The sequence below is a fragment of the Podarcis raffonei genome, chromosome 2 (genome assembly GCF_027172205.1).
Source record: "Podarcis raffonei isolate rPodRaf1 chromosome 2, rPodRaf1.pri, whole genome shotgun sequence".
Lineage (NCBI taxonomy): Eukaryota > Metazoa > Chordata > Lepidosauria > Squamata > Lacertidae > Podarcis > Podarcis raffonei.
Window position 1 is genome coordinate 22,870,508 of NC_070603.1, and position 26,950 is coordinate 22,897,457.

The 26,950-nt window shown below is 42.5% G+C and overlaps 1 protein-coding gene across 1 annotated transcript; it reads left to right on the forward strand.

Annotated features, from left to right (window-relative positions):
• PA2G4 (proliferation-associated 2G4) lies at nucleotides 1–26,221 on the forward strand. Its single transcript, XM_053375297.1, has 15 exons — nucleotides 1–348; nucleotides 3,043–3,171; nucleotides 4,797–4,902; nucleotides 5,349–5,418; nucleotides 6,616–6,708; nucleotides 7,695–7,758; nucleotides 10,016–10,094; nucleotides 10,294–10,372; nucleotides 10,648–10,781; nucleotides 11,387–11,481; nucleotides 12,735–12,862; nucleotides 14,475–14,528; nucleotides 16,381–23,055; nucleotides 23,831–23,853; nucleotides 25,920–26,221. Exons 1-13 carry the CDS (start codon nucleotides 261–263, stop codon nucleotides 16,444–16,446), a joined length of 1,185 nt encoding a protein of 394 aa, XP_053231272.1. The 5' UTR covers nucleotides 1–260; the 3' UTR covers nucleotides 16,447–23,055; nucleotides 23,831–23,853; nucleotides 25,920–26,221.
• The last annotated feature ends 729 nt before the right edge of the window (nucleotides 26,222–26,950 follow it).

Sequence of the window (26,950 nt, forward strand, 5' to 3'; positions counted from 1 at the left end):
AGTCCTCGGAGGCGGACTCGCTTCCCAGCGTGCCGCGCGCAAAGCCCGCGCGCTCGCTCGCTCTCTCCCTCTCCTCTTGCAGCCTGTCTCGCAGTCGGTCTTCTTTACTGAGGCGGCGGCTTGAACGACAACGACCTGGGCACGCGGCAGCAGGGGGGCAGCGGCAGGGAGGGCTCGAGGCCGGGCGGTGTCGTCGTCTGTGAGGAGAAGAAGAAGGAGGAGGAGGCGCGCCGCGGCGGCGGCGACGGCTCAGTCCGACCATGTCGGGCGAGGAGGAGGCGGCCGAGCTGACGATCGCGGAAGACGTGGTCGTGAACAAGTACAAGATGGGGGGAGAAATAGCCAACCGTGAGTATGGCCCGGCGGCGGGAGCCGGGGGCTTGAGGGGGGCGGGCCTGGGGCCTGGGCGTGGGGCGCCTGCCTGCCTGCCTGTGGAGCCCTCCGGGGCGGGGGGTGACGAGGCGAGCTGTCAGGCAGGGCAGGTTTGCTGGGGCGGCCCTGGTTGGGGGGGTGTTATCTGTTCTTCGCTCCCTGGTGTGGGGTGTATATATAATATTGGCTAGTAAAATGAGTGTGTGTGTGTGTGGTGGCTGGTCGGTGGGTGGTCAAGGCTTGGGGTGAAATATGACCTGGGGGTGGGGGGTTTTTTCCCCCTCCCGGTCCCTACTCTGGGTTGAAGTTGAACTCTTGTTAGTGGAGGGGAGGGGTGAGGAAAAAAACTCTGGACTTGGAGCGACTTGTCTCCCCCCCCCCCCAAAAAAAACCCGATTTTGAGGGACGTGGGATACTTCCACTCCCTCCCCCGAGAGCCGTTGCCCTTGATAGGTAAGCTGGGAGAGCCGCCCGGCACATGGTGTACTTTCCTTTCTCCTTTCTTGCCTCGGTCAACTTGGAATCTCTAGAAAGAGTTTTAAGGGCTAATTTTAGTCCACTGCCCGCCATTGGGGTGTTTTGTTTTTTTCCCCGAGCGTGAAAAGCTCGTTAAGAAAAAAACAATCACGTGCATTTAAAAAACACAAATAAATTTATGTGTTCTGGTTATTTTGAGAGAGGGGAAGGGTAAGATTTGGTTGATCCACGATCCCCCCGGGGGAATGGAGCCGCCGTCCTCCAGGAACTGTAAGGCACATGGTCTGCGACTTGCCATGTGCTGCTGGCGCTCTCTCCCGCTCACTATCTTCCGACATCCTGGCTTCCTCCCAGGTTTCCCCTTTTGTTTAAGGGAGGTTTTCTGCTTCGGATCGGATCACTTTGTTCGGGGAACTCTAGAAAGTGGATTGTTAGGATTACAGCGAACTAGGGAAAGGGGGAAACGGCTTTTGCAACTCAGCTCTTAACTGCCTATGTTGGAGCGAGTCTTTCCTTGTAGCAAACCACATATCCCTGTACCTCACAGTTGACTTTTGTAGGCCTGAGCATTTGCAAAGTGTGAGCATGCACACTCACACACTCTTATACTGGGTAGAGAAATACCTTTGCCTGCTCCATTAAATTTTAAAATGCTGCGTCAGGCTTCCAGTTTTTTCAATTTATTTTTGTGCTGCGAAGGAAGAAAGCAGTTTGTTCAAAGATAAGCTTGCCCTATTGACTGCTTAATTGGTGGTAGGAGTGCATACTGTAATGTGAGGCTTTTGAACTCAGGAATCCCTGTGTTCTAGCCTACATTTGGGATTTACCAAAATCTGGAATGGGATACTTTGTCTTAATGTCATTTACAAACTTCTGCAAATTCTTTCTACTTAAATTCAAAGGTTAAAGATACTGGAGACTTAACAGCAGGTCTCAGCTTTACCACAGAGTTGCAGAATGCACATGGGACAAAACTGTCTCAGCTCTTCTTATAAATGGAGTTAAAATTATTTTCCTTGTTCTCTTCAGCCGATCTGTTAAGATAACATGAAGCAGTTCTTGAAACTTCTGTATTAAAAGGATGAGGATTAAATATTTATGCAAACTTAACTTGAAGAATTCAAACACTATTTTTTGCCAGTTGTTCAGTAATCTCAGTCCATTGGTTTTATAAAGCTAAACACAAAATATGTTGCAGATACAACAACATGGGTAAATGCAATCATCACAAGAACAAACAGTGATATGGCATTTGAAGACATATAAAATATACATTAAATTAAATTGTTTTAGACCAGTTTAACCATTGCCCACCAAAAGCCAGCTCAGGCAAAAATGTATTGTATTGTTTCTGGAATATTCTCTGGCTTTAGAGAAAATATTGCCATTTTTCTGATGAGGACACCTTAATTAGACAAGACAGAATCCTCAGCCAATGTTTTTCTCTTTGGCTCACATGCTTTCCATAAATGAAACCATGAAAGACTAGGTGTGCTTTAATCTTAGAATATCATTAAATGTGAGTGTTCTATAGTATTTAAAATTCAAAGTTTCTGTAGAAGTAAGGTTGATTAGATCAACCTTTGATGAAAAGTTTCTTGGGGACAGAAAGATGCAGGTTTGGAAAAACTACTGCAGCCTGTCGTCACCTCATGAGGTGGAGTTGACTTTAGGAATCTGAAGACATTACTAGAGATTCTCAGTTCCCTAAATGGTATAGGTAAGAGTATTCTAATTCAGTAGGCATGCAACAATGGAATTTAATGTACATTTTGTAGGCAGTTGATGTGGGACTAGAACCTGGATGCCTTGGAATCTAGCAGTGCAGTGTTAGAAACTGGAATAGAAATACTGGGAGCCAAATGGCTTCTGGGACCTTTATTGTTAAACTCCTTAGCATATTATCTATCCTTAACATATACTTTGAGGCTTCAAAGCAAATACGTTTCAGTAATCCTTGAGTGTCAGCCAGGTGCAAAAAAATGGCACCCAGACTTTTTGAGGCACTCGCAAATTGAAAATCTTTAGGCGCAAAATGTGCCTGGTGCCCTGCTAATTTCGAACCCTGCCTCAGTGTGAGAAGTTGAGCTACCAATGTTAAATACACTTTCTGAGCTCCATAGTGTGGCATAGCTTTATGCAACTGTAAAGTGTATTAAAATATTAAATATGAAGTTTTATCTTGAATTACAGGAGTCCTGCGGACTGTGGTAGAAGCAGCTAAGTCTGGAGTGTCTGTCCTCAGCTTATGTGAGAGAGGGGATGCCATGATCATGGAAGAGACTGGCAAAATCTTTAAGAAAGAGAAAGATATGAAGAAAGGTAACATACAATTTTCCAGCTTTATTTTTGACATACATATCATGTTGCCTCAATTGTATTCATCATTGAATAGAATTAATTGTACAGTGATGTGGATTGTGGAGTTTGAGATGCAAGACCTGCAGAACCAGCCTAGATTTCCAGTGTGACTGCTGCAGGTTGTTCCAGTGCTTACATGCTTTTAGGCTTCTATTAGTTTGTATTCCAGATCTGAATTATTTGTTCCATTTTGTGCAGATAAATTATACTTTTGAACATCAGGCATTCCATTTTTGTCTAGCTGGAAGCAGTTTAAAAATGCTGCTCACATTTCTGGCAGCTCATGGCATCCAGTTAACTGGAAGGGGAGGATTTGAAATTACTTTTGTTCTGCCCCTAATGGGGTTGATTCAATACTTCGGCACCCAGCACATAATTTTCTTTTCCTCTTCTTTGTGTACCTTGAAGTCTGGCAAAAACCCCAAATTTTAAATTGATGTGAAAACCAACCTATGCTAGATTGCTTTGGGATTTCAGAGTGGCATAAAAGTATAAAATACCTATTAGCCTTGGGGATATAGGGTCCATGCTGTTTTGAGGATTGTAGTGTTATATGAACTGTTTACTTAAAAGTACGTTGACATGAGTTTAAGACATGTTGACTCTGTATGTAGACAAAACCATGAATGGATTTGCCTTGTCATGCATGATAGTTGGCCAGTCTGCATCCATACTGATACCTTGACAAGAAAAAATGTGTCTTAATCATGCATAACATCATAAATCTTGGATAACAACATAAATATTAAGCACTATAGTGTTGCATATTTCACAAAATTAAGGGCTGATAGCAAATATAAGTGGTCAGGCAACTTTGCATAGTTGTGGAATTACAGAATTGCAGTGTGTCTGAAATCCCATGAAGCCTTCTGCTGGAGGAAGGTTTTTCATCTCTTTTCTCCCTCCCCCCCCCCTCCATTTTCTCCCACACAGTTCTTGAGGGTCCAGAGCAGCTTTTTAGGGTCAGTGGGCTGCAAAGAAAAATGGAACTGGTGAAAATCACCCCATCCTCCCTCCCTAGGGAGAGTCCTATGGGCAAAGTTCCATGCATGGGATCTCTGAATCCAAGCCATGGAATTACTGGCTCTGCAGCAGCATTATGATCTGTTGGAAAAGTAGCACATTACTGTCTGAAAAAGTGGTTCATACTCCCATAAATTATCCCAGGTCACACCTTAAGCCTCTCCCTCTAAGCACTGACCAAGCCCAGCTCATTTTATACTGAGGAAGCTTCCAAAGTTACAAGACAGGTTGGTGCAGCTGTAGCAGCTCTAGTACCACTCACAGTGTCAGCAGAAAAAGGATAGCAATCCAACCTAGTCGTTATGCGATTGATGTAGTCTTTGAATTACATAGGGCAACTTGTGTCCCAAATCCAAATGTCTGGTTTAGGGGACCCATGTTACGATACTTATTTCTGTCCTGCTTTTTTAAAAAGTTGTCAAAACAATGTCTGATACACAATCTAATCACATTAAAACACTAACACTTATACATACCAGTAACTATTATATTTGTGAGATGGAAAACTGTTACAGGGCTTGTGTAGATTGTATGATCTCATCACTGCTCCCTTTTTTGTGTAGGTATTGCCTTCCCCACAAGTATATCGGTAAATAACTGTGTCTGTCACTTCTCCCCCTTGAAGAGTGACCAGGATTACATTCTCAAAGATGGTGATTTGGTCAAAATGTAAGCATCTCCATTCACTTTCTTGGGTTATCTGTTGGCTTACTTTTACCCTCAGCTGTATATTTTAAGCTGGTCTGCTCAGAGTGCATTACGCTATATATGGTACCTCTGAGCCACATTTTTGAGGACCAAAGTTATTGTTGGTGCAGGTGTGTGTTTGTTTTTTGGTTTAGTGTGGATTTCTCTTGGCACATGAGACACATTTTTGGTTTAGTGTGGATTTCTCTTGGCACATGAGACACATTTTAATGGTTCTGCCCTGCTTCCTAAGTAGAGATAGTCACTTTAACTGCTATGGTGCCAACTATTGCGTGTACCATAATGGTTTAATAGGGTCAGAATGTGGAAGTGTCATGTAAGCAGAATTTTTTTAAGCCTTTGATGTTGCAGAAGTTTCCTTATTCCTAGCTGTGGTTTAAATCTCTTTTTCCCTTTTCATGTTGCAGTGACCTGGGAGTCCATGTTGATGGCTTCATAGCAAATGTAGCTCACAGTTTTGTCATTGATGCATCAAAGGTAAATCTCCTGCATGTGGCTTTGAGTAGCATGTGCACATGCTACTTTCAAGACAGGCTTGGCCCCAGCAGGGGGAGTAATGTAAGCGGCATCCTTAAGTAGAACTGGCTTGCTAGTTATTCATTTGCAGCTATAGCTGCTAAGAAGTAGGATAGGTCAAGGTTCTGAAACTATGTAATACAAATATTATACTTGTATAAAGTATTCCATATGTTCTGGGCACAAACAGAATGTGTTTCCTATTTGGGTTTGCTGGATTTCCATATCACTTTTCTTTTATGCAATGCTTAGTGCTGAGAATGTTTGTCCTGGGTAACTTTGCTCATTGCATTATCTGCAAGTGGTTGCATTTCTTGATGTATAGTGGCAATCCATCCCATTGCCAAGAATGTGGGACAGCTGTGTTGATCAGTCACTCCATCAGGTGCTGTACATTAATGTGTAACTTCTTAAGTGGCATGCCCTATTCAACTTGGCTGAAGTTGCAAGCTAAGCAAAATTCTAAATTATCATAACTGCAGCTCTTCAAAGTATGCAAGGCAAAATAAACTAATAATAATATACTATATTCCTGGAAAAGCTGCATTAAAATAAACTTTTGAATTTCTACACAATTGCTGGAAATGTAGCCAGATTTTTGTGGTCACTTTGGTGACTCAAGCATTCTGGTGTGGATTGAGAACTCTTGCTACTTGTCAATTCGGTTTATTTAACCATAGCTAATGCTGATTTAGCATCTAAGGCAAAACAAAGAAAAGAGTGACTTGTAGGGCTGGATAATATTTGAATCCCATTTGTGAATTAAGGGAGTGGCAAAATACTTTCAGCAGCCTTCCAAACACAGGCGCTCTCCATATCTTTAGTACTTCCAACTCCTATGTTTCCTTGTAAGCATGGCCAGTGTTCAGAGACAGTAGGAGCTGTAGTCCAAGTCATCTGATTGAGAAGGGCACAATTCAATCAGTTAAACACTTTTAAAAGCCCTATTGATTCCAACAGGATGGGATTCAGATAAGGCTTAAACCCTCTCACTGGAATCAATGGGACAAGAGTGCTTAATTTTAGCTCGTTTACTCCATTCATATTTTGTGCAGCTGTACTGTGTCTTTAGGATTTGTCAGTGAGAAAGCGCTTGTCACTTTTCACCCCTTAGGAGTAAAAGCTTATATGAATATTAGTTTTTTCCTACCATTTCAGGAAACTCCAGTGTCAGGTCGCAAAGCTGATGTCATCAAAGCTGCTCACCTCTGTGCTGAAGCTGCTCTGCGTTTGGTTAAGCCTGGAAACCAGGTGACAATGGGTGGCTACTTTTTACATGAATTGGTTTCATGTTTCAGGATGGGTGACCAGAGGTTATGACCACAGATCCAATCCTCAACTTATTCTGAACATACAAATAAAAAATCATTGGCTTACTCTGGGAAGAGGTATTAAACTGTTCTGAGGGCAGCTGGCCATAGATAGCAGAAATGCTCTCTGGGGTGAGGAGGTCTTTGCTTGTGAAAAGGTAGTAGTTACTGAAGAGTTTGTATTGTCATTAGTCTTTCTGCAAATGGCTGAAGGTTCTTGGGTTTTCCCGCCCGCCCCCCAAACATGATAAGAAGTACCGTATTTTTTGCACCATAACACTCACTTTTTTCCTCCTAAAAAGTAAGGGGAAATGTCTGTGCGTGTTATGGAGGAAATGCCTACGGGTGGCATGCCTACGGATTTTCCTCCTCTAAAAACTACGTGCGTGTTATGGTCAGTTGCGTGTTATAGAGCGAAAAATACGGTATTTGGCAGCTGAGCATTTGTTTAGTCTAATGACAGTTTTAGGGCAGGATGTAGAAAGTTCTGCTTTTCCCTTCCAGTAATTCCCTCCTAGTCTCAGGCAGTATGTTTATGCTACCGCATTGAAAACAAGAAATTGTAGATTTATTGCATTATTATTATTGACAATTAATCTCTGCCTCAATTATATAGCATATATAACGATTTCAGTGGTAATTCTATTCAGCTTCTCACCATTAAAAGTTCTGTATGAAAAGATCATTGTCATACAGTACCTTGTATACTGGAATGTTTTGGCTGCTTCTAATACTGAACAACTTTCTGTTGAAGGCTTGGAATTTATAGGGGGTTTTTATTGTGCAGGGAAGGGGGAATACATTTATGATCCGCTTCTCCAAAATAATAGCCAGTGTAGGGGCCGTTAAACTGTGTTGATCACAGGTTTCACTGCAGAATATGGTCAAATTCAACTTTAAATGCCAATATTCACCCTTTTCCAATAGAATTCACAAGTGACAGATGCCTGGAACAAGATAGCTCATTCATTTAACTGCACACCAATTGAAGGTAAGGATTAGCTAACTGAACAATGAAATGAGACAGCAGAAATAGAAGAGCATTTAACATAGCAATGATCCTTCTGTAGAATTTGAAAGTATTGGAAGTGTTAGTAGTTACTGTGAGGACAGCATATCTGCTTTTGATGTTTGGAGTACTTTGGTATAACATGCTTGTAAATAAATATTCCCTTTAGAGCTCCTAGGATGCTTCAATGTACAAATTACTCCTGTGCTTCCTTCTAGCCTGCCCATTTGGCTAAAAGAACTGACTGCTTAAATTTGGGGTCACAGTTCAGGGCACAGGGTAATATGCTTTGAGGAACTTTGTTAGAAACTGAAATAGATGATCAAGGTATCAAGCTGAACTTTTCATGTTGCTTTTATTTTGTTGATGGTACCAAAGTCGAATAAGTCACCTTTGGGAGCAGTTCACAAAATAAGCTCACTGTAGGCGACAGCACAGTAGAAGAAATGTGCTGTTTTAGTGATGTGTTATGGAAATGTTCTCGGCCACCAGTCAGTTAAGGTTTCTGTATTAGACCACCCTGCAAAAAATGTGGTTCTAAGGTTAGATTTTTTCACATGCAGTGTCTTGTAGATCTGTGGTGTGCCTATGTAGGAAAAAAATGACAGCACAGTGAGGAGGAGGCTGCTCAAGCTGTCAAGGGAATCTAAGCAGCTACTGTTTTGGAAACATTCAAGTGTTATAATCATCCAGTCACTGGCAGCAGTTTATGAAACTAAACAGAGCTCTTTTCTCTCAAGGTCAAGACTTACTTCTCTCTCTCCACCAGCCCCCTGCCAATAGAAAGGTGCTATTTCCTTGCTCAAAGCTTGTGGATGTGGAGGGCAGATGAGACATGGCTTTCCCTAGATTGAATCTTAAATATTGAAGATGTGCATCAAAGCAGGAAGGAATGCTTTGGTGTACTGATCTAGATTGTGTCAGAGGGTGGTATGGGGAAGAGAATAAATAGAATGGACAAATTTCTCTGGGAACATCATTTGTCTCTGGATGAGCAGGAATGCTTTGTTTGGTGACCCTGGATGTTAGAAGTCCCTGTAGTACTACTTGACACAGTGTTTCAGGCTTGAAATGGAAAGGTCGTTTTAAAAGTCCCAAGTTAAATGTGTCGCCTTGTTTAAGGGCACATTTAACACTTCTAAGCTTTCTTCTTGCACAGTACAAAATCCATGGGCTGCTAAGTAGTCACTTCCCTGACTAATTATGCCCCCTGAAGCAATTTCAAGCCCCTGCTGTTTGTGATCTGTTCCCACTCCTGAAGAAATCAGTGGGGACTGGGGCAAGAGGATGCTTTTATTGTGTTGTGTGCTGCTTCTCTCCCTGGATTCAGAGGCATACAGTAGAGTTGGTAGTTTTTGCAGTGTTGCAACTATCCAGCTGTGCCACAGTCTGCTTGTGAATGAGACCCTCATGGAGATAAACATACAATATTTCAGACCTGCATCTAAACATTTATTTAGATTTTAAACATGCACTATGAATGAGAGAGTTTAGAAACAGACACTTCATACTTGCGAAATTACCAGTGTCAGAATTGGCTGCAGCTGCCTGTCAAGTGCAAACTCGTCTGCAAATCCATATTGTCATAGTATGGAGAGACTCTTAGGGTGTGAGGTACTGGGAGAGTGCTGTTGAGTTCAGCAAGGAGCAAGGAAAGATTGAGGAGCACAGAACTGGAGCATAAAAAGATAAATTGGAGAAAAGAGTAAAGAGATTGTGATGCAGAAAATAGAGATGAGGTTCAGTGTGCATGCTATGTGGTAGAAGGCAAAAGAGAGGGTTAAAATAGTAAGTTGCAGAAAGAGAAAAGAATATGTTGGTGGGAAAAGGGGAGGAGAAGGTTAACAGAGTGGCCTGCAGAGTTGACTCTTAGTTATTTTAAAATCTTTAACTCCTTACTGTAAATAGCTTTGAAATATTTTTATATAAAATAAGCCATTTATAAGTTGACTAAATAAAATAATAATAATGTGGCAAAAAGGCTTTTCTTTAGTAGAAATGGTGATGTAGCTGTCTTATTAATAAAGCAGCCTCCAGCTATTGGAATTGTGAATACCTATCCCAGTGTCATTTTGAAGCTGTTTTTTAACAAGCACACGCAGACCTTTGGGCATATGACAAGATGTGTCTCTGATCTTTTTTTAAAAAAAAGAAAGTGCAGTGCAGTGCCTTGGATTATCAGCTGTGATTCACTGGCTGCTTTGCAACTCCAGTGCTAATAGATACCCTTTCTTGACAGGGATGCTATCACACCAGCTGAAGCAACATGTGATAGATGGGGAGAAGACTATCATCCAGAACCCCTCAGACCAGCAAAGGTACGTATGTGTCTCTTGTCTGGAATTGTTGCCAAGCTGTTTTGTGTTTGTGCCTTTTGGGCACTAGGAGCGCAGATGTGTTGTAAGATGAAACACATGACTTAGAATTAGTATCTTGCTTCATATTGACTCCCAAACAATGTTCAAATGGAGGTGGTCTTCTATTTTCATGTGTGTGTGTGTTTTTCTTTAAATCTAGAAAGGACCATGAAAAAGCAGAATTTGAAGTCCATGAAGTTTATGCCATTGATGTTCTCATCAGCACTGGAGAAGGAAAGGTAAGTGCCCTTGCTTAACACCTGTTCTATAATCAGGTGCCATACAAGTTCGGCAACTTTATCTAAAGTCACAAGGATGTTAACTTCCTGATTAGATTGTTTGATATAGTGTCTTAAAAGCCAGTTTAGTTGGGAAATGCTCTACATAACCACAACCGTAGCCCAAAAAACATCCTTTGCCCCCTTTTACTCTTTTGCTACCTTCCCTTTCATCATATAAGTAAATCTATATATTATGCTGCTAAAACTGTCATTAATGACTTGCATGTCTTTAGGCAAAGGATGCTGGGCAGAGAACTACAATTTACAAAAGGGACCCTTCCAAGCAATATGGTTTGAAAATGAAAACTTCCCGTGCCTTTTTCAGTGAGGTGGAAAGACGCTTTGATGCTATGCCATTCACTCTCAGGTACTCTCTGTTTTCTGGTGCATCTGTGCATAAACTTGGCAACGGGGATTCCACTTGGTAGTTCAATGATTGAATGGTTCCTACCATTGCAGTCATGTCTCTTGCATGTATTGTAAAGTGAAGGGAATGTTCTGAGTTATATTGCTTTTCCTAGTTTAAGCTGTGTGTAGAATGCTAGCCTCGTACGACAGGTAATAAGCAGAATTGTTAAGTGCTAAAGAAATCAAAATGTTGTACTAAGAGAAAGCGAATTCCACAGCCTATATAAGCTACGCAAGTGTCTTGCTTATTTGGTAACTGTGGTAACTGCTAACTGGGTAGGGGGCACTGAAACCCTGGGCGCAAGAAGTCTTACTCAGCTATCCCTTGTGAGATTGTGCCAGCATCTCTGCACTCTCCAAATTAAGTTTGCTGCCATAATGGGGTGGGATGTTGAGATTAGTAGGAACTTGAATTCTGTGTCCAGTAACATGTTCTATATTTTGTGTGCATCTGCACAATATAGAAGCATTCTTTGGTGCTATGACTCTGCAGTTCTTATAGTAACCAAAGGATGCAGAAAAGCCTACACAAACAGTTTTTGTTTTTATGTTTGTTCCATACAGGGCATTTGAGGATGAAAAGAAGGCAAGGATGGGAGTAGTAGAATGTGCTAAACATGAGCTGCTACAGCCTTTTAATGTCCTCTATGATAAAGAAGGTAAGCACTTGTGCCTGAATGTCAGAGCAATTTTTGTCTTGCTTTGGGGCTAGGCAGTTGGCAGCTCTGACTAATTATTATGCACTATTTTACCTTTAGAAAGATATGCTGAATTGATACACTCTTTTGTTGCCCCAATATGTTTCTTGTTGAAAGAACTCTTCTGAGAGCACTTAACTTTAGAACGGAATGTACATGTTGAATACAGATACATGCTTCATAACAGAGATCTTTGCTTTTTGGTTAAATTTGGGAGGTCACAGTTAGAGACTAGGGCACATATTTTGTGTCATTTGCAAGAGTGTGCAAATACGCTTGCGAGTGGTGAGCACATCTGTTCACCTGGTAAATACATTTGTGATGAGGGCAGACTGAAAGATGGGCAGGGACTTGTCTCTGGTTTTGGAAACAGAAGCAGTGAGCCTTTTTTCTGCTTTGGAGTACTTCTGAAGCCCGGTGCAACTGCAGGGGTGAACACCCCCAAGCCTAGAAGAAAGGCTTCGTTCCTGTAGTTGTGTTGCTTTTAGCAGGTGCTCCAAAGCAGCAAAACAACTCAGTGCTCCTGAGCAACTACTTATCAAGTTAGTTACACTTAATTTCAGAGTGTCTTTCAAGGGAGAGGGACAGGATTGTTGGCAACTACACATTTTGGTTGGTTACCAGTTCAGCCACAACTGTGGACCCCTGGACACTTGCAGTAATATCTTAGACCAGTGAGAAATAAGAGTGTGGTTTGCTACTTCTTGAATAAGAACCTCAACAGTACAGTGGTACCTCAGGTTACATACGCTTCAGGTTACAGACTCCGCTAACCCAGAAATAGTGCTTCAGGTTAAGAACTTTGCTTCAGGATGAGAACAGAAATCGTGGTCTGGTGGCGTGGCGGCAGCAGGAGGCCCCATTAGCTAAAGTGTTGCTTCAGGTTAAGAACAGTTTCAGGTTAAGTACGGACCTCCGGAACGAATTAAGTACTTAACCCGAGGTACCACTGTAGTGCCTTTAAAAGTTCAGGTGGGCTGAGTTTAGGTAAAAAGGGAAGGAAACCCCTGCTCTAATTTGGATAATTGAAATGAACATCTCATGGCAAGCTCACATACCTGTTTCTCCGCTATTATAGCAGATCTGTCTGAACCAAACCAATCTTACCTCTTGGTTCTTTTTTCTTCTTCTTCTTGTATGCTTGTCAGACCCTTGATGTAGGCAGTTGTCTAACATGGTGCATGGCTAATCTTTCTCTTAATTCCCCCACCCAGGAGAGTTTGTTGCCCAATTTAAGTTCACGGTGCTTTTAATGCCCAATGGTCCCATGAGGATAACTAGCGGTCCCTTTGAGCCTGAACTCTACAAATCAGAATTTGAGGTGCAAGATGCAGATCTGAAGGTCAGTGGAATTACAGTGTTCTTTGTATAAGTGCCCAGAGTTCCAGGAACAAATGTTGTCACAGTAGGGAGAACTGCTTGAGTTACTTATTCCCAGTGTAAATGTGATGAGATAAAAATTGATAGTTCTTGTTATTCCCAGTACCTATTCATTAATAAAGCTGGGGAAGGAGTTCCAAGAGAGCAGGGACAAATTTGGGATCCAAAGTAGGTTTTAACATGTTGAGGACTAGCCCATAGAGAAGAAGAAGAGCATTTTAAAATAAAGTAAGCTCGCAACTTACACTTTTAACTTGCGTGCATTCAGCTTTACATGCTTGGCAAAAAGGGGGTGGCAATTCCACATGCCACTACACCCAATCTGTTTTGACCATATGCCATTTTGGCTTTAGGGACAATCCCTGGAACATAATCCCCACATAAGTTGCAGGCTTACTGTAGTGTGTGTTTAGAACAGAAGTGAGGAACATTTTTTGGTCAAAAGACCATGTTCCCTCTTGGCCAACCTTCTAGGGGTTGCATGCCAATGGTGAGTCTGGCCCAAACAAAAGTAGATATGGCAAGCCAAGGTATGCCCCCGCCAAAAAGAACCCCACAGAGATACTACATATACAGCCCATGCTTCTGTTTTCCACTTCCCGAAATTGGCTTTGAAAGAAGCAGTTCTATTTGAGCCAATGAATAGCTTAATTGTGGTGCCACAATGTTCTTGATGGAATCACAGCACATGGGAAGGTGAGAGTTAACTTCCATCTCCAGCTATGACACCACTGCCCTACAATTAGACTTTGGGAGGGAGGAAATATTCTGTTTGCTTCTACCAAGCTTTTTCAAGCCCATGGCCGGGGAATGAGGTGAGGACTCTGTGGGCTGGATGTAGAGGCCCCAGGGACTGTTTTGGGTCCATAGTTCCTCACCCTTCTAGGATTACGGTGTGCCACAAATATCGCCCTGTCATGCACTGAATGGGTACCTGTATTAACTTTCCATTGACCAGGCAAGATAAGTGCTAAGAAGAAAAAGCCTTGCCTCCCCTAGCTTTTGTGCCTTTTTTTTTCAAGTACAAAAATGTTTCAGGCATGTTGTCATGTGAGATATCATGTTTAAGCAATTTGCTTCTTCTTTCTAAAGAGCTAGTAAAGTTTTTTGTTGTGAATTGTAATGAGGTGTAAGAACAAGATGAGTGAGTTCATTGAAAGCATTTTGAATTAAAACCAAAATGATTTTGAAGGCTGTTTTATACAAATGTGACCACTTACTTGCTAAAGTGAAACATGCAACTCCCCCGCCCCTTGCAATTCTTCTTTCCTCTTCTTAGAAAAATTTAAATGACAATTTTATAAGCTTGTAATTTCTAAAGAGGCGCTGTGAGGCTCCCAGACTCGCTACTGTTGAGTAATTCTCTGCAAGCAGGTGAAACTAGAAGTTGCTGGCTCCAAAGGATGCATAGCTCAGCTTTATGTGAGGCTAATTGTTAGTCCCAATATGTGCCAAGCATTCTAGGACTGGCTGCATTCCTTTATGGCTGGCAGTGATTTTCCCTTCCTTGTTGTCTTAGAAGTAATCGCACTCTAGGTATCTCCTTTCGCTTCTGACATTTTTCCCTCTTGCAGGCACTCCTACAGAGCTCAGCAAGCCGCAAGGCCCAAAAAAAGAAGAAAAAGAAGGTACTTGGTTGTGTTTGTGTGCTAATCTCATTACATTTTTTAAAATATTGTAACCTGCTGTCAGCGCTGCCCAAGGTCCCAGCTCACACAAGACCAACGCTGCTCCTTGCTCAAGTTTAAAAGTCTTTATTGAAGTTCAGTCTCATTTCTAGACGCGCAGCGCGCAACGCTACATCTATCCGTCAGACCGTAGAACTCCCATCTGAGTCTCCTCCCCCCTGACACCAGCTTAAGATTCTAGCCTTACTCCACCTCTTCCTCTGTTCCTTCTTTCTCTGGGTCTTTCTGCTAGTCGGAGTCTCAGCCCTCCGAGATTCTTCTGACGCTGATTCTCCCAACTCCCCCCCCCCCCTCTTTCGGGCTTTAGGACCTGGCTCCCAATCCGGGTTTTCTGCTGTCCCGCGCTCCTCCACATTTGAACTTGGCGCGCGCGCGCAGCCTCCCACTTTCCTTCTGACCGTTACACTTGTGTCACTGCTCCCCCTTTCGGGGAGGCTAGCTGGACCTGGCCTTCCCTCCGTCTCCCCACTCCCCGATGGAGGAGAAGCTGGCCCTGACTCACGTGACTCTTCCCCCCCACTGTGCTCTGGTGGGGAAACTGGCCCTACTGCTCCGCTACTCCCTTGGGACTCCCCTCTGGTTCCTTGCTTATGGATCGTCCCCTCTGGGATTCGCCTCGCCCTTACCATGGGCGCCCCCTCCTGGGAATCTTCTGATTCGCTGGAGAAGCTCATGGAATCTCTCGGTCCACTGTCATATTCCCCTACGCTCCCCTCCGATTCCTCTCCTCCGCTCTCTATTTGCTCTCTCCCCTGCTCTTCTGCTCCTGAACCTCTGACACCTGCTCTTAGACCTTATGTGAAGGGCAGATTTTTATTTATTTATTTATTTATTTATTTATTTATTTATTTATTTATTTATTTTTATGGAATTGTGTTGTTGCCATCATGATGGCTCTTGAAGACAATGAGACCTCAAATTACTATGTTGATGCCTCAGCTCAGAGGTGGGGAACTTCGGGCCTGTGGGTCTATTTAGGCTTGGCCATATGGTCTGTGAAGCCATTTTGGCCAAGCCACACCCACCTACCCAACGCCTGGTGTCATGTATAATGTCAAGTGAGGGGCAGGGACTTGGACAAAAGGGCCTTTGCAGGCACCCCTCTTGGTGGTGCCTGCAAACCCCCTTGCTCAGTACTTCCCAAGCATCCGACAATCAGCTGATTGTCAGGCGCTAGGGAAGTGCAACGCAAGAAGCTTTGCAAGCTTCCTTTGGAAACAAAAACTAAAAACTGTTTTTAAAAGCTAATCGACAGAAGTATGGCCCACCCACCTGTCAGCGTTGGCCCATGGAGGGTGAGGGAGATAAGGATCTAGCCTTCTGTTGCATCCAGTTCCCTATCCCACCTTAAATCTTCTTAAACAGGATACGATAATAGTACAGCATATTTTAGAACTCAATTTTTTCCAAATGACTGGTAGGATTTCATGAGTTTGACAACTGCAGGGTAAATGGGTGCAGTTCTTAATATTGGGCCAAATGTAGAATGTACAATACATATGGATTCTGGGCGCTTATTTTCTTGTATTTTTTTAAAATTAAGGTCTTAGGTGGAGTTTTATGCAGGTGAAGTTTTAAGATATTTTGATCAGAAATTTCATGCAAAGCTTACAAAGAAAAATCCAACTTCATATAGGTTTGGGCAGGCATTCCTTTGAAAGCTGAGGTGTCCTCTTTAAAACTGTTAACAACTGTGAAATATTGAATGCTGTGTCTACAGTTTTTGCAAACTGTTCCTTTCCTTTCCTATTAGCTTCAGTTTCAGTTAATATCACCCCCTCTGTTCCTTCAGGCCTCTAAGAATGCCGAGAACGCCACAACAGGGGAAACAGCAGAAGAGAATGAGACTGGTGACTGAACAGCTCTGACCGCCTCTGCGTAGCACCTGATTCTTTCTCTCAAATGCCCCACTCAAAACAAGAGAAACAAATATCCATTTACGGCTGTTTGTCTCATAGGACCAAATGACAAATAGCCTGGACTTCCCACAGAGTGTAACCAGTTGTGACTGACTTTGCCACTGAGGGAGGAGTCTCTTGGCCACTTCAGAATACTTTTAAAAGTATGAAATAATAAAATCAGGAGTAAAAACTAGCCTACATCCAGTCTTTATAGCCTTTGATACTATTTGTGCTCATTAGAGGTGAACACATACAGTTCTGAGCTTTCGTCTAGTTCTCCCCCCCCCCAATTCCCTGTTGCAGGTACTCTGATTTCTCTGAAAAATCCTCAAGTATCTTTTCACAACTGAAGTTAAAAATGCAAAAGCTCTTGGGTTTAGAATTTCATTACATGCAGTTAATGTAACTTGCATGCCTTCTTCCTATAATAATCTTCAGTCATTTTTTTTCTGGCTTAAACCATATAGGACATTCTTAGGGTTCTTTTGTGTGTGTGTGTTTCTTTTTAAACTATCAACCTTGTATTTTTAAAGTTGACAGGAAGCTGATTTAAAGATCATTCTCCAAGTAGATAGCTTGTCTTCGTAAAGATTCTACGTTTCTTTTAATTTGTGTGATTTTATTTTTATTTTTAAAAAATAATAATTACCCCAGTGCAAAAAATATGGTAACTCTCACAAAATCCTTCGAGACAAAAGTGATACCCGCAGCTTCCTCCCTCTAGTTTTCATTTGTTAGTTTGACATTTTATTCATCTGCATTTGTCTGTTGCTTTTTGTGGACTAAAGATGGTTATCCAGTGGTTATCCATCTGCTAACAGGAAGAACCTGTCAGTGGAATAGAGAAGGCAGGCAATCCCCCCCCCCCCAGTTTTCCGTCTCCATGCAGCCCTCTGTGCTTCTCAGATCTGTTCTGCAAGGTCCCCCAACCTTCTGGAACAGATTTAAGGGGCTGCATGAAAAGAGGGAATAGCCAAAAATTGCCTGTCTTCCCTATTCCACCGACAGATTGCTTCAGTCAGTGCATGGACACTTGGATACTTCCGTTCAACTTGCCACTGCTCAGGTTGATAAGTCGTATAAAGTAGGATTTTTCAGAAGAATTCCCTCCAAACATCTTTTTTACATGAATGAATGCAATGCTACATAAGTGGTTGGACCTGGAATAAGCTCTTTGTGGGAATCGCTTTTCTATAGTATGTCTTTTTAAATTGTCCAATTGAATTGTATATGATTGTGGGATTTTTTTTCTATTGTATTCCTAACCAGGTCCCTGTCTAAGACACTTACTGTAGCTGAATTGAAGACCTGTCTTGTTAGGAGGGGGAGCTCTTGTGCTCTCTGGCAGGCAAAGTCCTTCTTGACCAATATATCTGGATTTCAAATATTTAAAAAAAAAAAATTACAGTTACTACCAAAGTTTTAAGTCCATAAAAGGAAATAAACACATGTTTCTTTCCTGAAAAACCTTTTCCATCACTCTTTGTAAACTTTCTACTTTTGATTTCTACTCTGTTCTCTTGCTCTTTTGTAAGGGTTGCTTTCAGTGCTACGTTTGGGAGGTAAAATTGGGAACATGTTGAGCGGAGGCTGAATCGTATGAACGTGATGAGGCTGGAGGATCATGCACAAAACTTGCAATTAACTGCCATTTTAGTTTTGAACTGCTCCCATTTGTTAACCATGAACAAGGGAAGGGAAGGGAGGGTGGGCGGGGAAGAACTTGTTCAAATGAGGAATATTTTAGCATTTATAAGTAAATATGTTTTCGTACCGCCTTTCCATAAAGGAAAGGCTTGAGTTCAGCCACATTACCAGTTTATAAACCACTAAGACTTGCTGGCGGTTAATTTAATTTTCTATCTTTATTTTGAAACGTCAAGGCAATTGTATCTCTTGATTAAAAAAAAAAAAATGCCGTTGGAAATTTTGGAAGAAAATTCCCACAAACTGTTCTGTAACTTGATTTTTTTTCCAAATAAAATTGATTAGTGACACCTCTGGATAGATGAATGGGTCTGCTATGTTGAGGGGGTGGAAGGATCTGGAGTGTTTCGGACCTAAACGTGGTATGCATGAAGAAATGTTCCATCTTTTATACATTTTATTAGCCATGATGACGGAGAACGTTAAAATGTTGAATTCTCTTCATGATTCTAAACTGCTGCAGTCTCCAAAGTTCTAAATATCCAGAACATGCTGAAAATCTTTAAGAGGGCAGCTTTCCTGGTTAGTGTGTCCCTTACATCACCTTACGGATGAGCAGCTTTTTGGAGGGTGGAGGGTAGTATTGTTACATTATCTCTTCATTTTAATGTCCATGAAGGAGGAATGAGCATTAAGTATTTAAGCCTCTCTTGCATGAAGCAGGCGTGGGGAACCTGTACCTCTCCAGGTGTGTTTGAGCCCAAACCCCCATCAGTCCAGTGGCCCCTGATGATGGGATTTGAGGTCCATCCTAATCTGGTGGGCCACAGTTTCCACATTCCCGGCATAGTGAAACTCTGTCGCTCTCTTTGCTACCGTTTTAGAAGGGTAAAATTATGAGATTCTTAACGCTTGGCCTACAAGATGTTATATTTATTTGCTGTTAAGCCAGAGAGACAGCTCCTTACATTCTGGCATTAAATGGTTTGGTGGTGTGGTTATTCTAACACAGGCACCCCCAACCTGCTTCCCTCCAGATGGTTTGGCCTACAACTCCCATGAACCGTAGCTAACAGGACCAGTGGTCAGGAATGATGGGAACTGTAGTCCAAAATAATCTGGTGGGCCACAGGTTGGGGATGCCTGTTCTAACAAATCTCATTATCCTGATCCCATGGTGTGCCAGGCCATACAGCAGTAGTAGAAGACAAGGCATGCAGTACATTTGCAGCGCAGGTGGAAAACTGCCTCCTGAGTGTTTTACATTGACATTGCAGTAGCTGTTGATATAACTACCTTGCAAGAGAATGCCATGCGATGACTTGTTCAACCTGTCGTCTTGTAGCATTCTCCGAAGTGTTCAGAAAAGGGTCCTTACAACACAGTTGAGTTGCCCTTTACTACACACATTGAATGAAGTGCAAGAACTTCTGTGTTATGATGGATATGTGTAATGAGAAGGCATAGATCATTGTTAAGGGGGCTTTAACAGAATGCAGTTTAGTGAGATGCTTTGTGTCTTCTTTGGCGATCACTCGTAGCTGAGCAAGATTGTCTTCCATGAACACGTTCTTAATAGCGTGTCCATAAGTGACTGTGGAGGCCAATTCTGGATCTGCACATCTACAGTGGGGACATGTTTCCTGGCGTGATCCCTGTGAGGATTTGCCAAACATGCCTTCATCTTGGCACCTTTTTCCCTTCTGTTTTGCGTTCATGCTTCTTCAAAGTCCAGGACGCTTTGGTCAAGGCTGTTCTCCAACTGGAGCGATCGCAGGCCCGTGATTCGCACTTGTCTGTGTTTATACTACATTTAAGATTTGCCTTGAGAGCACCTTTAAACCACTTTTGTTGCCCACTGGCATGCTTGCCTTTCTAACGTTGGGAATGGAGTACAGTGGTACCTCTGGTTACGTACTTAATTCGTTCCGGAGGCCCGTTCTTAACCTGAAACTGTTCTTAACCTGAAGCACCACTTTAGCTAATGGGGCCTGCCGCCGCCGCGCCGCTGCAAGATTTCTGTTCTCATCCTGAAGCAAAGTTCTTAACCCAAGGTACTATTTCTGGGTTAGTGGAGTCTGTAACCTGAAGCGTATGTAACCCGAGGTACTACTGTAGTTGCTTTGGAGGACGATAATCAGGCATATGAACAAAATGACCAGTTCAACTAATTTGATGTGGAATCATTGCTTCGACACTGGTCTTTGCTTTTTCCAGTACACATTTCTTTGCCTGTTTTCCCAAGTGATATGTAAGACTACTGCAACCTGAGAAGTGCCTTTGAAATATTCCAAAATGAGTTCTGTTCTGAGGTCTCCCATCAACCTTGTCTCCTTTATGTTAGAATTGTGACCATTATAATTGTATAAAGAAAGCTTATACTTAGTTGGTCTTTAAGGTGCTACTGGGATTATTAAAAAAAATTTTTTTTGAAAGATTATTTTAAAGACTGTCTTGAGACAAAAGACTTGATTCTCTTAAGGGAGTTCTTTTTGGATCATCTTTTAATAATAATTGAAAAATTATATTTCATCTTGTTATTTACAGTATTATAATTTTTCTTAATTCTGTGGACCAGAAGTGCACATTGTACAGGCTGGATTAAACAAAATAGCTGTGCTAGCTGAAGCCAATGCATCAAATCCTGCTATTTCAATGGGGGGCTTCCCCCTGTCCTCACCCCACCCCCTCCATTGGCTTTGGGAGATGAGAAGAACCCCCAGATCAGCACACAGATGAAGGACAGGGGAGATAGTTCCATCCAACAAGCAGAAAGGCTTGTGCTGATGGAAAAGTCCTTAACACTACCCGCCTTGGATTTCTATAAAACACAATATTAAATTAAGATAGGCCTGAAGCAGAGATGCTAATGTAGATTTTTAAAAATGCAGAAGACTTAGGTGATGTGATTTCCTGGCTTGCTTCCATTTTTACAATCTGTTGAAGAATAGGTGTAGTCATTTCATTGTGGACATTTTCAGATGGCTCCAAATTTGTAAGACTGCCACACTTTAGCTGATTCTTTTATTAGGTGGGATACGCAAAGAGCAGAACTCAGCTTTTTGTTGGTATCGCATGCTGCCTGATATACTTCATGTCTTCTTTCTGATGTCTTGAACTAATCTCCATTGCTAATGAAGTCCTTGAAGCTGTGTGTTTGCAGAGACGTTCTGTGACCTTGGGACTCCTTTGGGGAAAAGGGTGGGATATAAATTTAATAAATAACTGAAATAATTAAAGTGGGGGAAGCAAATGCTCAGACAATAAGCTCCTCGGAATAAAGTGGTCACTAAATATCAGCAGAAGGTTTTCAAATATCCACGGTTTTCATTTGACGAGGGCTGGGTTTGACTTGAAAAGTGCATGTAACTTCACAAAGATGTAAACCTGAGGTTTTGAGAAGCCTGCAATCCTTAAATGTAGTATTTTTCTATGTAGGAGCCGGGAGTGTGGTCTTCCCCACCCTATTGTATTTCAAGTTCTTAAAAAAAAAAGAAGACGGCTTAAATCTGCGGGGTGGGGTGGGGGTATATGATATTGACTTTGACTTACCGGTAACAATTTTTATTTTCCTTTGCAAAGCTAGGCAAGGGCCCATTTTCATTAAATATGTTTGCATTAGCATAGAAAAAGCAGGTCACATTTTACTTCACATTGCACCCTTAGTATATCAGGTACAGCGATTCTAGGTGACAATTGTAGGCAATGAATTTATACATGGGAAAGCCTGCATATAGCACTTTCGTAACATCTTAAATATAGCTAGATCCTAGGAGGGATTGCCAGCCTGACCCATGGGCACCAGGTTGTTGACCCTCATGTATTTTTGTGGTGGTTTGGGGTTTTTTGTTTTACAAGGAAGATTTATGTGTAATTCTGGTCTATGTGCAATGTATTTGGGGGGTAGAGACTGAGTGGTGTGGGCACTGGGTCAGTTTTGTCTACTTAGGATTGGATAGTGCTCTCTTGTAAGTGTGCACCTTGTGTGTGCTCCTAGGCTAGTGTTGTGAATATGCAATTCCCAAGTATTTTGGGTACAGCCAAGTGTTAACAATGGTTCAGTTGCTCTAGTTCCAAACACCTTAAATTAAAACCTGTTAGGTGCATCCCAGTCTTCTTTTTACCTATACGCTAAGGGCGCAATCCTATTATGCCCTTACCTGGGATTTGTTACGGCACAAATATGCCTAGGATCAGCCTGCCCGTGCCTATAATTCAAACGATCAGACCCTTTATTTAAACATGATTATTCCGTGGGCGTTTGCTAAAATCCTAGGCGTGTTGTTCCATGATTGCTACAGTCCGTAGGGAAGAGCTGCAGCTTAAAACTACACTTTTGGAAGTCTCCCAGATGCGCAGGCGGACTCCGTTTGCGGATTTTTTTGCAAATGCTCTCTGCACATGGTCAAAGACGGTCTTGACGGCATGTTTCAGCGCTTGAAATTTAATTCCACCGAAGAGTTGGGTGTGCTTGTAGCTATTAACTGCTCCTCCGCCGGACTGTCCGGCTAACAGTGTGCAGTCTATGCCCCGGTTAAGTCTTCGTGAACTTAGTGGGTCTTATTTCCAGGTGTTAGGAAGGATGGCTGAGGCTCCTACATTCACGTCCAAAATGGCGGCGGAGCACCCGACTACACTCTGAGAGAAATGTGTCCCCTCTCCCGTGCGCAAACTACAACTCCCACCATGCAATGCGAAGACCGCCGTTCGTGACGCGACCCTGCCGCCCGCCCGCCGCGTGACGTATAAATAGCAACCAACCGCCTACCTCTGCCTTTCCTTTGCTGCCGCCACCGCCATCTTGTGACGGAGCTGCTCTGTGGTGGCTGGCGAGGTCTATCCGTCGCCATCCGGCCACAGCCTTGCTGCCTGTTCTCAGGGACTGAGCCCGGGGGACCCACCCCGACATGAGAGCTAAGGTGAGTGGGGTATCGGGCTTGGATAGCGAGCTGACCCGTGAACGTAGCTGGGCTCGAGGCCTGCGTTGCCGTCCTTTGCTATGGAGCGGGCTATTGTTTCGGTTGGCCGGGTGCGAAATGGGGAAGGTTATTATGACGAGCGGGGAAGTGGAAGAGTTGCCAAGACCGCCTCGTGCTTCTCTGCCAGGCGAGGCCCTCCTGATATTTGGGGCCTACACGGTGATAGGAAACCCTGCTGAGGCCTAGGTGCGCGATGGCGTGTGAATATGGAGAGTTGGGCCTCGCAGCTTGGAGAGGGTGGAGGAATAGCTGGTAAAGCGAGTGTCATGGGGCGATTCTGCACGAGAAGCGAGTCTGTAAACCTGATACTTGATGAAGGCATTTATCAGGGCCGCCCTGAGTTTTGTTAGTGACTATTGTACATGCGCATTTAGGCGTCAGTCTCATTGAACTTGGTGGGGCTTTCTCCTATGTAAGCAGTGCACAAGATCGCACTATGAAATGTTTTTTTTCTGGGCCCCAGGTTTGTAGAGCTGTTGTTTGAATTTTTAAATTGACATCAAGACTCTGCCAAGCTCCAGAGTAGCAATTTTAGGAAATGACACTAATGGATAAAATGCTGTTGGTGCTGGGCCCATTTTTTTTTAAAAAAAATACAAGTCGAGATCTTGCAACTCATATATGTTTAAATACCAGTGTATTTGTGTTACTCTTCTGGGTTTTGGTGCTATAAAAAACGCTGACTTTGTCTTTCCTTTCTCTCCCCTTTCTCTAGTGGCGAAAGAAGCGAATGCGCAGGTATGTGAGCATGTGTTTTTATTTTACTGTGAAACCCACTTGTTTGCTTTGCTTTTGAAGATTCTTGATTAGAGTTCTCGAAAGTGCATTGACTAATTTAGTGATACCGTTGTAACAACATGGGCATCTAAAAGTTTAAATAGTGGCTGTTGAAAATTAAAATCTGAGGACCCCGTTTGTTTCTAAGTTCAAATTTGGTCTACTGGCTATGCAGACTTAGTGCACTCCCAGTATGGTAGCTTAATAAATTCCATTGAGCTCAATGAGGCTTAATGTTAATGTTGCTAGGTTTCTTACATTGGTGCAACCAGAAGTCCATACTAGTCACTGATGCAAGGAATCTAGGCAAGACAGATGCAGATGAGCTATACTAACCCTAGGTTATATAAATCCCAGGTGGATGAAGACATGCTAGCAGTGGCTGTTCTGCAAAGCAGTGCTTTAGAAAAGTGAGTGATAATTCAAAGTATAACACTGCCCCGTAATATAATGGAAAACATACAGTCAATATGAATACAGACTGCCACATGTTGCATCCAGGGAGACAGGCCTTCCTTCAAGCCCGTTCATCACAAATTAAACCAGTGTAAGACAGTAAGTGAACCTCACTGGGGATGCACAAAAAATAAGCCGAACACAGGGCAGTCACTAATGCATGAGGCCAGTGTACAGAGGCAATTTCCTTGCATAGCTGCATGCCTGATGCAATGATATCCATACTAACCAAAGCAGAATTAGCCTTCTCTTCGACCACAAACCCCCTTTTTTTGAAGCACTTATTCCTCGGTGCTTTCCATTTGTTCTTGTTCCCTACATAAGCAAGCTTTGCACCCACTAGGGATCATAAATACAGAAACATTAGAATTGGTGCTATGTGAAACAGCCCTGCAGCTGTTGTATATAGTTATCTGAGACACTCAGTTTGTACTTTGGAACACCCACTAGCAGATAAACGATTTAGCACAATGGGGCTTGGATGAAACAAGCCTAGGATTGTATTGCATATGTAATAAATGAGAATTTCATTGAGGGCAGGATCTCAACTTTTGGTAAAAAGCTACTGTTTGAGATGGTAGGAAATCCTCTTTCATTTTCCCTTCACCGTTGCATACCTTAAGCAGTTGAGAACTTAAGTGTGAATTCTTTTGCTTTTTTTTATATGATCCTCTTCTCTCGCCTCCAATGCCCTCCTCCCCAAAGTAGGTATCAGTACTTCTCCACTGGTGATCAGTCACCAATGCTTCTCCTCCCCCTCCTCAGAAAAGTACAGAGGGAGGCTTCTGTGGTGGCTCTTCAGGACAGGTTGCAATAATGCAGGCAGTAGTGGTGCTTTTATTGCAATAAAAGTGGAAAAATACCACTGCCTGCATTATTGCCATCTGTTCTCAGTTGACGGGGCAAGACAGCTACAGGCTTTGCCACAATCATTCTCTCCAATGCCTTTGGGCTCTGCCTGTAACATACATGTTGGGAGTATGATATTGTGATGCCAAAGAAATTAAGTGTTTCTACTGACAACTGCAAAGTTGTTGGCTGCCTGTTTAGTGCCGGGGTTCACAGTTGGTGGCCCTCTTTAAGCTGATTTTTTTTTTTTTACCTCTAACCTGCTTAACAGGAATGGATAGGAGGCAGGAAGAAGAGCTGCTTGAACTGCATCTTGTTTTGCTTTTCTCAGTTGCCTTTTGATTCTGCAAGTAACTGGTGTGGTAGGAAGGATATTGGAGGAAATGACTTACTTTAGGAAAAGTGAACTAAACATTTATTTAGTTATACAAGTATTTCTGTACTGCCATATCCCAAAGTATTAGGGTGGGGTACAACATCGAAACCTTAAATGCTATTGAGAAGAATACAGATAATCATTAAAGTAGCTGGCTAATCTAAAATTAAGTGGCTTTAAAGACCTGTTGGCATAAAAGTCTTCAAGAAAATCTGAAAGGAAAAAACGGTACCTACTGAATCTCTGCAGAAACAATTTTTCACTTCATGCGACTGGAAACACTACATTGCCTTATGGTAGAATGTTTCGTTAGTATTGACAATTAAAAGAATATTATCCCCTACAGGCTGAAGCGCAAAAGGAGAAAGATGAGACAGAGGTCCAAGTAGATGTCTCACAGTGCTACTGAAGCTGCAGAACTAGAGTATGGAAGGGCGGAGCTTGAAAAGCTGATTTCCAGATAACACCTTCTATTTGCTGCTGCTAGAAGACTCCTTGCCTATCTTCAGGAGATTCCATCTTAAAGCTTAAGAGCGGTGATCTTTCAAGGGGTGTGTGGGCCCCTGAGCTTTACTCTTCTGGACTGATCTTGTTCTTTGTAGCTTGATGTAGTGACTTGTATACAATAAAATTCCTTTTTTGGGGGAATTCAGCACATTTTTTCCCCGTACCAAATGTTGACATTGTCAGTAAAAGGTTTGAAACAGTTATGCAAAGGTTGTTTATGGGGAACTTTGAGAAATGGGGGAGGGTGCCTGTGTCAGCATCCAGTACATAGGTATCTTACTGCACTCAAATCATGGGTGGGGTAGGATTAAGTCCTCCGGTATTCAGGCTAAAATGGGTGCTGATATTTTGTAAAGGTTTCTTTAAGTGAAAGCAATCTGGGTTATATCCAGTTTTAATCCCTACTCTTGAGTAAAACAGTTTGATACAACCCTCTGCTTCTAACCTGGCCAACACCATAAGCTCCTTTGCTCCTTTGTTTGGGCCAGAATCAACAGGTGCATAGCTTTGAACCATACAAGTGTCTCTGCTTGTGAGCTCATAGGAGGTATTGTGCCATCTTCAGATGTGGCAGAGATAAGACAAGATGATGCCCATGAATGTGAATCCCTGACCTACAGTAACTACCAGTGTAAGATGAAGTGAAATGTGTGGTTGGAAAATACATTGGGGTTGTCAGCACCCATATTAATTTTAGCTAGGTTGGGCTGCTTTGGAAACATGAGACTGGAGTTTTAGTTCATTTACATGAATCTGGCTTGTTTTTTTTTCATCACAAAAAGCACAACTGTCATCTCACTTCCCATAACAGTTCTGTTCTAATGCAGATGTTATATCCATCCAACCATCCATGGTTCCTTAAACAGTAAT

Coding starts and splice junctions, on each gene's coding strand:
- PA2G4 (XM_053375297.1), top strand. CDS start 261: ATGTCGGGCGAGGAGGAGGCGGCCGAGCTGACGATCGCGGAAGACGTG. Junction 10,095..10,293: donor AACCCCTCAGACCAGCAAAG/GTACGTATGTGT, acceptor CTTTAAATCTAG/AAAGGACCATGAAAAAGCAG. Junction 11,482..12,734: donor TGTCCTCTATGATAAAGAAG/GTAAGCACTTGT, acceptor TCCCCCACCCAG/GAGAGTTTGTTGCCCAATTT.